Source organism: Mirounga leonina, unplaced genomic scaffold, assembly GCF_011800145.1.
Source record: "Mirounga leonina isolate KUSES-001 unplaced genomic scaffold, KU_Mleo_1.0 Mir_165, whole genome shotgun sequence".
NCBI classification, from domain to species: Eukaryota; Metazoa; Chordata; class Mammalia; order Carnivora; family Phocidae; genus Mirounga; species Mirounga leonina.
Window position 1 is genome coordinate 340565 of NW_023270415.1, and position 13020 is coordinate 353584.

Below are 13020 nucleotides of genomic sequence, written 5' to 3' on the forward strand. Positions count from 1 at the left end.
AGAGAAAGGACCCAAATTAAGAAAGTCACAAATGAGAGAGGAGAAATAACAACCAACACCACGAAAATACAAATAATTATGAGAATATTATGAAAAATTATATGCCGACAAATTTGACAATCTAGAAAAAAATGGATAAATTCCTAGAAACATATAAACTGCCAAAACTAAATCAAGAAGAAATAGAAAACAGACTGATAACCAGTGAAAAAACTCAATCAGTAATCAAAAACTCTGAACAAACATAAGTCCATGATCAGAAGACTTCACTGGCCAATTCTACCAGATATTTAAAAAAGAGTTAATGCCTCTTCTTCTCAAACTATTCCAAAAAAATAGAAGTGAAAGGAAAACTTCCAAATTCATTCTATGGGCAGTGTTACCCTCATACCAAAGATACCACTACAGATAAAGACACCACTACAAAAGAGAACTACAGGCAATTGTCGCTGATGAACACAGATGCAAAAATTCTCAACAAAATACTAGCAAACAGAATCCAATACATTAAAAAAAAATATTCACCTCAATCAAGAGGGATTTATTCAGTATTCGTAAATCAACGGATACATCACATGAATAAGAGAAGGGATAAGAAACATATGATCATTTCAATAGATGCAGAAAAAACATTGACAAAGTACAACAACGATTCATGATAAAAACCCTCAGCAATATACATATAGAGGGAATCATACCTCAACATAATAATAGCTATATATGAAAAACCCACAGCTAATATCATCATTAATGGGGAAAAACAGAGCTTTTCCCCTAAGGTCAGGAACAAGACAAGGATATCCACTCTTATTCAACATAGTACCAGAAGTCCTAGCCAGAGCAATCAGACAGCAAAAAGAAATAAAAGGCATCCAAATTGGCAAGGAAGAAGTCAAACTTCCACTGTTTGCAAATAACATGATATTCTATGTAGAAAGCCCAAAAGACTCCACCAAAAAATGACTAGAACTGATACACAAATTCAGTAAAGTTGCAGGATAAAAATAAATGCACAGAAATTTGTTGCATTTCTGTACACCAATATTGAAAGAGAAATTAAGAAAACTATCCCATTTATAATTTCACCAAACATAATATGATACCTAAGAATAAACCTAACCAAAGAGATGAAAGACTGGTCCTGTACTCTGAAAACTATGAAACATTGATGAAAGAAATTGAAGATGACACAAAAGAAATGGAAAAACATTCAGTGTTCCTGGATTGGAAGAACAAATATTCTTAAAATCTCTATACTACCTAAAGCAATCTATACATTTAATGCAATCCCTATCAAAATACCAACAGCATTTTTTATAGAATTAGGACAAATAATTCTAAAAGTTTTATGGAACCACAAAAGATCCAATAGCCAAAGCAATCTTGAAAAAAGAAAAGCAAACCTGGAGGCATCACAATTTTGGATTTCAAGTTATATTACAAAGCTGTAGTATTCAAAACAGTATCGTACTGGCACAAAAATGAACACAGCAGATCAATGGAACAGAATAGAGAACCCAGAAATGAACTCTTAGCTATTTGTTCAATTAATCTTCGACAAATCAGGAAAGAATATCCAATGGGAAAAAGTCTCTTTAACAAACGGTGTTGGGAAAATTGAATAGCTATGTGTAAAAAAATGAAACTAGACCACTTCTTACACCATACACAAAAATAAATTCAAAATGGATTAAAGACCTTAGTGTGAGACCTGAAATCATATAAATCCTAGAAGAAAACACAAGTACTAACCTCCTTGACATGGGCTGTAGCAACTTTTTTCTAGATATGTCTCCTGAGGCCAGGTAAACAAAGAAAAAAATAACTTTTGGATTTAATTAAAATAAAAGCTTTTGCATAGCAAAGAAAACGATCAGTTAAACTAAAAGACAACCTGTGGAATGGGAGAAGGTATTTGCAAATGACAATAACTGATAAAGGATTAGTATCCAAAATATATAAAGAGTTTATAAAACTCAGTACTCCAAAACAAATAATCCAGTTATAAAATGGGCAGAAGACATGAACAAACATTTCTCCAAAGAAGACATCAAGATGGCCAACAGACACATGAAAAGATGCTCAACATCATTCATCATCAGGGAAATACAAGCAAAACTACAATGACCTATCACTTCACACCTGTCAGAATGGCTAAAATGACTGATAAATGGATAAAGATGTATCCATGTATGAAAGACCTAAATGTGAGACAGGAATCCATCAAAATCCTAGAGGAGAACACAGGCAGCAGCCTCTTCGACCTCAGCCACAGCAACTTCTTCCTAGAAACATCGCCAAAGGCAAGGGAAGCAAGGGCAAAAATGAACTATTGGGACTTCATCAAGATAAAAAGTTTTTGCACAGCAAAAGAAACAGTCAACAAAATCAAAAGACAACCGACAGAATGGGAGAAGATATTTGCAAATGACCTATCAGATAAAGGGCTAGTATCCAAAATCTATAAAGAACTGATGAAACTCAACACCCAAAGAACAAATGATCCAATCAAGAAATGGGCAGAAGACATGAACAGACATTTTTCCAAAGAAGACATCCAAATGGCCAACAGACACATGAAAAAGTGCTCAACATTGCTCGGCATCAGGGAAATCCAAATCAAAACCACAAAGAGATACCACCTCACACCAGTCAGAATGGCTAAAATTAACAAGTCAGGAAATAACAGATGTTGGTGAGGATGTGGAGAAAGGGGAACGGGACCCTCCTACACTGTTGGTGGGAATGCAAGCTGGTGCAGCCAGTCTGGAAAACAGTATGGAGGTTCCTCAAAAAGTTGAAAATAGAGCTACCCTACGACCCAGCAATTGCACTACTGGGTATTTACCCCAAAGATACAAATGTGATATGAAGGGGTACGTGCACCCCGATGTTTATAGCAGCAATGTCCACAATAGCCAAACTGGAACAAGCCAAGATGTCCATCGACAGATGAATGGATAAAGAAGAGGTGGTACGCACACACACACACACACACACACAATGGAATATTATGCAGCCATCAAAAAAAGCTTGCCATTTGCAATGACGTGCATGGAACTAGAGGGTATTATGCTAAGTGAAATAAGTCAATCAGAGAAAGACATATATGATCTCACTGATATGAGGAAGTTTTAATCTCAGGAAACAGAGGGTTGCTGGAGTGGTGGGGGGTGGGAGGGATGGGGTGCCTGGGTGATAGACATTGGGGAGGGTATGTGCTATGGTGAGTGCTGTGAATTGTATAAGACTGTTGAATCACAGACTTGTACCTCTGAAACAAAAATACATTATATGTTAAAAAAAAAAAAAAGATCGTAGGAAGGGAAAAATGAAGGGGGAAATCGGAGGGGGAGACGAACCATGAGAGACTATGGACTCTGAGAAACAAACTGAGGGTTCTAGAGGGGAGGGGGGTTGGGAGATGGGTTAGCCTGGTGATGGGTATTAAAGAGGGCACGTATTGAATGGAGCACTGGGTGTTACACGCAAGCAATGAATCATGGAACACTACATCAAAAACAAATGATGTAATGTATGGTGATTAATATAATAAAATAAAATTTAAAAAAAGATGTATCCATGTAAATATATACAATGTAAATGTATACAATGGATGTAAATATATACAATTGAATGTTAATTTAGCTATAAAAAATGACATTAGTGGAAGTACAGAGTATAATGCTCAGCAAAATAAGTCAGGGAGAGGAAGAGAGATACCATATGATTTCACTCATATATGGAATGTAAGAAACATAACAGAGGTAAAGGGAAAATAAAGAGACAGACCAAGAAACAGATTCTTCATTATAGATAACAAACTGATGGTTACCAGAGGGGAGGATGGTGGGGGTGGGTGAAATAGGTGATAGGGATTAAGGAATGCACTTGTTGTGATGAGCACCAGGTAATATATGGAATTGTTGAATTACTACCTAAATTTCTATTAAGTCTTACCCATCTTTTTAAAATATATTTTTTAAGATTTTTATTTATTTATTTGACAGAGAGAGACACACAGCAAGAGAGAGAACACAAACAGGGGGAGTGGGAGAGGGAGAAACAGGTTCCCCGCTGAGCAGGGAGCCCAACGTGGGGCTCGATCCCAGGACCCTGGGATCACGACCTGAGCCGAAGGCAGATGCTTAACGACTGAGCCACCCAGGTGCCCCTAAATCTTACCCATCTTAATGCTATTAAATTCTTCCTTGATGGGGCACCTGCGTGGCTCAGTCTTTAAGGGTCTGCCTTCGGCTCAGGTCATGATCCCAAAGTCCTGGGATCGAGCCCTGCATCAGGCTCCCTGCTGGGTGGGGATCCTGCTTCTCCCTCTCCCACTCCCCCTGCCTGTGTTCTCTCTCTTACTGTCTCTCTCTCTCTCTGTCAAATAAATAAATAAAATCATTTAAAAAAATTCTTCCTGAGGAAATTCATTTAAAGCTCATGGTTGTGGTTGGAAGATACACTCGAGTCTGGAGTACACTTTTATTTTCATGATTTTATCTTCAACTTTGTCATATGAATTGTTCATAGCTGAGCAAATGTGTCTTTTTATGTTGTCTTTTCTATTTTTGAAAGAAATTAAAATATGCATTTCCAAGCTTTCTGAAAGAATTATCAGGTCTCCTATTTTCACCTCCCCTTCCATTTATTGCTATTTTTGGGTTTTTTTTAAATATGTTTTTAGAGCAGTTTTAGGTTTATAGTAAAGTTGAGAGGAAGATCTGGAGACTTGCCATATACCCCTTGCCGTGACACATCTATAGCCTCCCCCATTATCAGCATCACTTACCAGAATTGTACATTTGTTACAATTGATGAATTTGCATTGGCGTGTCATAATCATTCCAAAGTCCATAGTATATGTTAAGGTTTACTCTTGGTGTTGGTATATATAACATATATTCATCATTATATCATACACAGTATTTTCACTGTCCAAGAGTACTCTGCCTATTCATCTTCACCCCATAATTGCTGGCAATCACTGATCTTTTTGTTGTCTCCATAGTTTTGTTTTTTCCAGAACGTAATATAGTTGGAATCATACAGTACGTATTCTTTTTTGTTTGGCTTCTTTCACTTAGTCCTATGCACTTATGGTTCTTCCATGTCTTTTCATGGATTGATAGCTCACTTCTCTATAGTGCCAAATACTATTCCATTGTGTGAATGTACCACAGTTTATTAATTCATTTAATGAAAGACAACTTGGTTGCTTCCATGTTTTGGCAGTTATGAGTAATTGATCTAAACATCTGTGTGCAGGTGTTTATGTGAACATCTTTTCACCTCCTTTCAGTAAATACCAAGGAGTATGATTGCTGGATTCTATTTTAAGAGTATATTTAGTTTAGTAAGAAACTGCCAACTGTCTTCCAGAGTGGTTGGATCATTTTGCATCATTTATTCTTTATAGCACACTATTTCCAAGGTCTCATATTTTTCTTAAAACTGTGCAATCTCTTTTTTTTTCTCAAATCCGAAACTTCCGTTTCCTCTCACCTGAATACAGCTTAAATGGTGATCATATTCCCACGGTTCCAGCCTGGATCTTCTTTTCTCACTTTTACAGAATTTAGAGGAACAGTCTTTTCTACCTCACATACTTTAATGCACAGTTTCTGTTTTGATGATTCCTGAAGTTATATCTCTATCCCGTATCACTTTATTAAAACTCCAGACCCATAAAGCTACTACCTATTGGCCACTTTTATCTCAGCTATTCCATAAGCATCAGAACATTAACATATCAAAACCAAATGTATATTGGCAACTATTCCTCTACAGATTATTTTCTGAATTCCCTTTCTAGGTGAGCACACTTCTCTGGTTGCCCAAACAGATGCTTAGGGTCTTCTTTGAATATGTCTTCACTTTCCTTTCTCACATATGAGAATCTTCAAGTGTGGTTACATCTCTTCCCTCATTTTCTTTCAAGTGTACCTCTCCTGTTCTTACTCCCACTCACATCCTCTTTGTGTTCTGTTTCCATTATGAAGAACCTCTAGCCAGCTCCTTTCCTACTGGCAGTCTTTGATATCTTCTGTCTTCCATATTAGAGTCTGTTGTTCAGAATGGTTTGGATGATCGGGCGCCTGGGTGGCTCAGTTGGTTAAGCGACTGCCTTCAGCTCAGGTCATGATCCTGGAGTCCCTGGATCGAGTCCCACATCGGGCTTCCTGCTCGGCAGGGAGTCTGCTTCATCCTCTGACCCTATCCCCTCTCAGGTGTTCTTTCTCTCTCATTCTCTCTCTCTCAAATAAATAAAAATAAAATCTTAAAAAAAAAAAAAAAACTTTGTTAAGAATGGTTTGGATGATCATTCCATATTAACATCTGATTTTGTTAGCCCTTGTGGAAACTGCCAGTGATTCCCCCACTGCCTCGGAATAAAGCCAAATGCCCTGCTATGGTTTTCAAGGTCCTCATACAACCTCTCTTGGCTGCTACTTGTAGATTTTCCTGCACGTGCTCCGTTCTCTCTGGCCTCATATTCATGTTCCTCCTGTTCCTTTTCCCTGGAATGTACTTGCTGTTCTTTCTGTCTAATCAACTTACACTTAGCATTCAGCTTTAGGTGGCAGTTCTTCTTCCCTTCTCCCTGTGCCCCATTTGGATTTTTTTGTTCCTCTTACATGTTCCCCATGGAGCCTGAGCAATAGTTCGGTTACAGTACTTCTAACACATTGTTTTGTAACTATAGTAATCCTCCTTATCTGTGGTTTTACTTTCCATGGTTTGTTACCTGGGGTCAACCACAGTCTGGAAGCAGATGATCCTCCTTCTGACTTATCATCAGAAGGTCATTAGTAGCCCAACACTACGTCATGTGCCTACATCATTTATCTCACTTCACCTCATCAAGTAGGCATTTTATCATCACAAGAAGAAGGGTGAGTATATAGTACAGTAAGAGTTTGAGAGAAAACCACATTCACATAAATTTTATTACAATATAATTCTATTTTATTACTAGTTATTGTTAATCTCTTACTGTGCCTAATTTAGACATTAAGTTTTATTACTGGTATGTATGTATATGAAAAAACATAGTCTGTATAGGATACAGTACTATCTGTAGTTTCAGGCATCTATTGAGGGTCTTGAAATGTATCCCCATAGCGAAGGGGGTACTAATGCGTTTCACTCTGACCTCTCCATCCCCATGAAGTGCTATGTCCCCTTCACTTCTGGATGTGAGTCTCCAGCACAGGCCAAATGTGGTTGGTCATTTGCTGACATTTTTCTCGGACAATGGTTCATACTTAGGGGTGATTTTGTCTCCCGGGGGACATTAGCAATGTCTCGAGACATTTTTGATAGTTATGACTGGTGCGATCATGCTGCTATTCTCTAGTGGGTAGGAGCTAGGTATGCTGCTAAACAGCCCTACAATGCATAAGAGACTTCCCACCACACTATCCAGCCCAAATGACAATTGTGCTGAGGTTGAGAAACCCTGCTTTAGGATGAAGTGTAAAACTTCAGGGCACTAATTTCATAACAAAAAGATGAATTGAATTTGGAATTCTCAATGTATGCAAATTTTTAGTGTCAAGCAAGTTAATTTTTAGTCTAAACTGCTTTGGTTCTTTTTGTGGCCTATTAATATTTATTCAGAATTTGTGCTGTGGGGAAAACATGTGAGTCTAGTGCTTATTAATGGGTTATCAGCTACCTGCAGTAATTTAAGTATACAACTGAGATTGTGAAAAGTATAGTGGAACTAAGCTATTTGAGAAGTTTTTTTCATTTACTTTTTCTTATTTTAAATGTGCCTAGTAACAGGTGACTACCCAGGCAGTTTTTTGGAGATGTGGGAATGAGTGATGTCCTTTTTAAGCTCTTAAAAAGGATTTGACTATAAAATCCTCAGAAAAGGCCACATGTAGTAAACTTTTTGTCTTACGATTAGATTAGCAAATGATGAAAACTCTAGTGCTACCATACACACTCACATACTAGTTCACACGCACACCGATTTAACCAACAGTAACCCTCATACACTTGTATCCTCTCTTAAACCAAGTGTCTGCTACAGTGCCAGGGACATAGTCCATGTTGATCCATCAAAATAAACAGGGCTCCTCATGAAGGACCCCGTGCCTACCCTACAAATTGAGTGGGTACAGAAGATCCATTTCAACTAAATGTACTGTTGTCATTTAATAAATTTAAATTTTTATAAAGGTATTAAATTAGAAGAGCTTACTAATACACTGGAAAATTAGAATGTTGAAGGATAAATTGTTGCTGATGTTAGAACAAAATGGGACTGACTTGCAAAACCAAGTAATGGGAAAATAAAATACCTACCACATTTAAATATTTTAGTGTGTGTCTAAGTAAAAACAGAAGACATCACAGAAAAAATTTTGATTCTCCTGTCCAGGATTCACTATATGATATGATCTCTGTTTTATAATCCACTTTTCAAAAAAATTTTTGAATTAGAAATTTGAGTAGGAGAAAGTAAGAAACATTTTAGGAAATGTTAGGAAAAAGAGGCAATGACTCGTATTCTTAAATAGGACCTGTTGATAGTAATTTCAAAATAAAAGTTTAACCTATAAATAACTATTTACAAAGTTATTTCAATGAATATAACCAGGAGAAAATGGAATAAAGGCATATGCAAATATGGACTTGAATAAAGAGTCTCCAAATTTACCTTTCTTTCTTTTTTTTTTAATTTTTTTTTTAAAGATTTTATTTATTTATTTGAGAGAGAGAGAATGAGAGACAGAGAGCATGAGAAGGAGGAGGGTCAGAGGGAGAAGCAGACTCCCTGCGGAGCAGGGAGCCCGATGCGGGACTCGATCCCGGGACTCCAGGATCATGACCTGAGCCGAAGGCAGTCGCTTAACCAACTGAGCCACCCAGGCGCCCCTTTTTTTAAAGATTTTATCTGAGAGAGAGAGAATGAGAGACAGAGCACGAGAGGTCAGAGGAAGAAGCAGACTCCCCGCTGAGCAGGGAGCCCAATGCAGGACTCGATCCTGGCACTCCAGGACCACGACCCGAGCCGAAGTAACTGCCTTTCTTTTAATATCTTTCAGAGTTCTACAGAAATTTTGGAATATTCATCAGATAGTGAAAAGGAAGATGACTCAGAGAATGTCTTGTTCATTGATTCAGAATTCTCTCCCAAATACCACATGGATTTTGGATCTGATGATAGACAGATAATGGAGAAACTGATAAAGCAGAGGGTGAAATCTGCAGAGACCATTTTGTACACACCCCAGAAACAGACTTTTCCCAGGATTCCAGACACATCAGCAAACAAGAAGAAGCTTCTAAGGTTAAATTACACCTTTTTTTTTTAAATCCTTTTTTTTTTTTTTAAGTTGTTATCTTTCTTTAAAATCCAAATACCTGAAATGTTAATTTAAAAATACTTAAACTTGTTTACTTGGGGAAGAAAATTGACAGAATAGAATTGTAACTTCGATAAGTAATTATAGAAGTTCTAATTTCTGGAGATGATTTAGGGAACCGTTTATCCAAGTCAAGCATTCACTGTTTCAGTCATAACAGCTTACATGATTAATCCTTAGTGGGATTGGTTATTTGGGTTTATCAAATTTTATTGAGCATCAGTATTCCAGATACTTAGACAGTTAAGACAAGTAAATGACTATTCCTGTTTTTGAATAAGTTATAAAGAGGGAAATAGAAATAAATATATTCAGGTTATTTTTACAAATATGGTTACAGAGATTGTCCAAGGGAACACTTGCAAATGCAAAGATGTATGAGAGAGCAAAGACACCCAGATAGGAAACTGGTTGGTATGTATATGAATAACCATAAGGGCCAGGCCATGGGGGTCAAGCAGGACATGTGAAGGGGATAGGGGTATGCCTTCCAAGAGCCATGTCCCAACCCTTTGTAATACATGGTCTCTTTGTGTTTGAAATTAGAACAAAACAAAGAAAACAAAATTTCAATGAAAGTGAGAACTTGTGGGAAGCAGTGCCATAAAAGCAAATTTAGTAGAGTTTCAAGGAAAAAGGAGTTTCAGTAGAAAGAGTAAATGTGGCAAGGAAAAACACAGGTTTAGATCTGTTTAGGAAATGGTTACATCAGGAGGCGGGCAGGTACAGTGTATACTGAGAACTCAATGGCAATGTTAGTGAACTAGCAGGGGAGGAAGCCAGGGACCCATGACTCAAGGAGTGTCCAAGACAAAGAGTAGGGACAGTGCTGTGATTCTTCTGCTAGGACTAGGATTTCAGGCGAGAAGTCAGATGTGGAGATTAGCTGCTAGTGGCTTGAAAGGGATCTCAGGTCCAGAGAGTCACCAGAGGAAAGATGAGACCTATTTAGAGAATAATGAGGAGGACCCAGCGGAGACACAGTGGTTAGGGATAATTGCTCTATCAGTGTCCAGGGAAGGAAGTAGGGGAGGGGGATCAGGAGAGGAGAGGCCCATCTTAAGTGTAGGAGTAGAGGGACAAGCATAAAGATGTCAGTCTAGTGGGATGGATGTAGCATGGTGGATCAGTTCATGCTTATTCACCATATGTATATGTTAACATAAAATAACTCAGAAGGCTGTATGCCCAAAGCAGAGAAATTTCAAGCATCAAAAGAGAATGGTGGTGGTTTATATTAGTTCCTGGAAAGAACAGGAAAGGAAGACAGTTAGAGGGATTTGAATGTCCTTGTTGAAGTTGATGCCACGCAATTACAGAAAACCATGTCCCCAACCCTAGTGAGGGCCTGCTATGTGCTGGGCACCGTTGCATATCCTGGAGACATAGCAACTACAGCCCTGACTGTGTAGGGGAGTGTGTGATGAGGACCCAAGAAGTAAAGTAGAAGTAATGTCAAAAGAAGATAAACTTTATGAAAAGAAATCAGATAAAAATAGGGGTCAAGACTAGCCAAGAGGTATGGCAAAGGGCATTTCATGGAGCTGACATTGCCTAAGGTGAGGCAAGAGGGTGGTGTAGGGGATCAGATGGTTTTGTTTTATTTGGTTTTTCTTTTTGGTTGGTTGGTTGGTTGGTTTGGTTTTTCTTGGTGAGAAAATCATGAGGCCTTATTATTATTATTATTATTATTATTACTATTTTGCGGGAGGGAATTGTTAGCCTTTTACTTTATTGTAAATTGACCATATACATTCTTTCTACAGTTTATTTACTGGGGTCTGAGTTTTTAATACTGTTTTGCTTCTATATTTTCAAACAAAAATTGGATTTTTTTTCCCACTACTTTTGCTGTTTGGCATTGAATTCTTTTATATGTGTACAGGTGTATTTGGCAAGAAGGTTTGGTATGAAGGTTTCTATTTTGTGTGTTCAGTTCTATCAGTTGGTCATATTGTGTCACCCACCTACCCCATTAGTTTTTGAAAGTGGAAATTTGGTCTGCATTTTTAGTAGTAATAATCTCTTTTTACATTTACTGTGTTCTTTTTTCTTTCAGTCTTAGGAAAATATAAATGATATACAGCGCTGTTTAAGGTGTATAGTGTAATGACTTGATTTACATATATTCTGAAATTATGACCACTGTAAGTTTAGTTAACATCATCACCTCATATAGATACCCCCCAAAAAAAGAAAAAATGTTTTTTTCCTGTGATAAGCTCTTTTAGGATCTATTCTCTCAGCAGCTTTCAAATATACCATACAGCGGTGTTAACCATAGTCCTCATGTTGTACATTACATGTCCAATATTTATTTATCTTATAACTGGAAATTTGTACTCTTTGAGCACCTTCTTCCAGTTCTGTCCCCCACTGCCACCTGTGGTCACCACAAATCTGATCTTTTGTCTATGAGTTTGTGATGGGGTTTTTTTGTTTTTATTTTTGTTTTGTTTTTAGATTCCACATACAAGTAAGATCATACAGTATGTATCTTTCTCTGTCTTATTTTACTTAGCATAATGCCCTCAAGGTCCACCCATGTTGTCACAAATGACAGGAGTTCCTTCTTTTTTGTGGCTGAATAATAATCCGGGCAGTGTGTGTGTGTGTGTGTGTATGTACCACATTTTCTATATTCATTCATCTGTCAGTGGACTCTCAGATTGTTTCCATTTTTTGGCTATTGTAAATAATGCTGCAGTGAACATGGGGATGCAGATACCTCTTCAAAATAGTGATTTATTTCCTTCAGATATATACCCAGCAGTGGAAGTGCTGGATCATATAGTAGTTCTATTTTTAATTTTTTGAGGAACCTCTGTACTGTTTTCCATAGTGGCTGCACCGACTTACATTTCCACCAACAGTGCCCAAGAGTTTTTTTTTTCTTTGTATCTTAACAAGAATTTGTTATCTCTTGCCTTTTTGATGATAATCATTCCAACAAGTGTGAGGTAATGTCTCATTGTGGTGATTTGTATTTTCCTAATGATTAGTGACATTGAACACCTTTTCCTGTACCTGTTGGTCATTTAAATATCTTCTTTAGAAAAATGTCTATTCAGGTTCTTTGCCGATTTTTAAAATTGTTTTTTTTTGCTATTGAGTTGTATAAGTTCTTTATATATTTTGTATATTAACTCCTTATCAAGTATGTGATTTGCAAATATTTTCTCTTATTCTGTAGGCTGCCCTTTCATTTTGTTGATTATTTTTTTTTTGCTGTGCAGAAGCTTTTTAGTTTGATGTAGTCCCACTTGTTCATTTTATTCCTTGTGGTTTAAGTGTCATCCAAAAAATTATTGCTAAGACCCATGTCAAGGAGCTTTTTTCCTATATTTTCTTCTGGGAGTTTTGTGGTTTTATGGATTAAGTTTTTAATCCACTTTGAGTTAATTTTTGTGAGTAGTGTAAGAATAGGAATCTAGTTTCATTCTTTTATATGTAAATATCCAGTTTTCTCAGCACCATTTATTGAAGAGACTGTCTTTTCTCTATTGGGTATTCTTGGTCCCCTTATCAAATTTTAGTTGACTCTTTATACATGGGTTTATTTCTGGGCTTTAATTCCATTCCTTTGGTCTATTTGTCTGTTTTTATGCCAATACCATACTGTTTTGGTTGCTGT

At 37.1% G+C, this 13020-nt stretch overlaps 1 protein-coding gene across 1 annotated transcript in view; it reads left to right on the forward strand.

The window, feature by feature from the left end:
- SPIDR (scaffold protein involved in DNA repair) overlaps nucleotides 1-13020 on the forward strand; it is a 549318-nt gene that overhangs the window by 193987 nt on the left and 342311 nt on the right. Inside the window, exon 5 of the mRNA XM_035011122.1 lies at nucleotides 9066-9310. Coding sequence (XP_034867013.1) covers nucleotides 9066-9310 — 245 coding nt within the window. The remainder of the gene's footprint in view (nucleotides 1-9065; nucleotides 9311-13020) is intronic.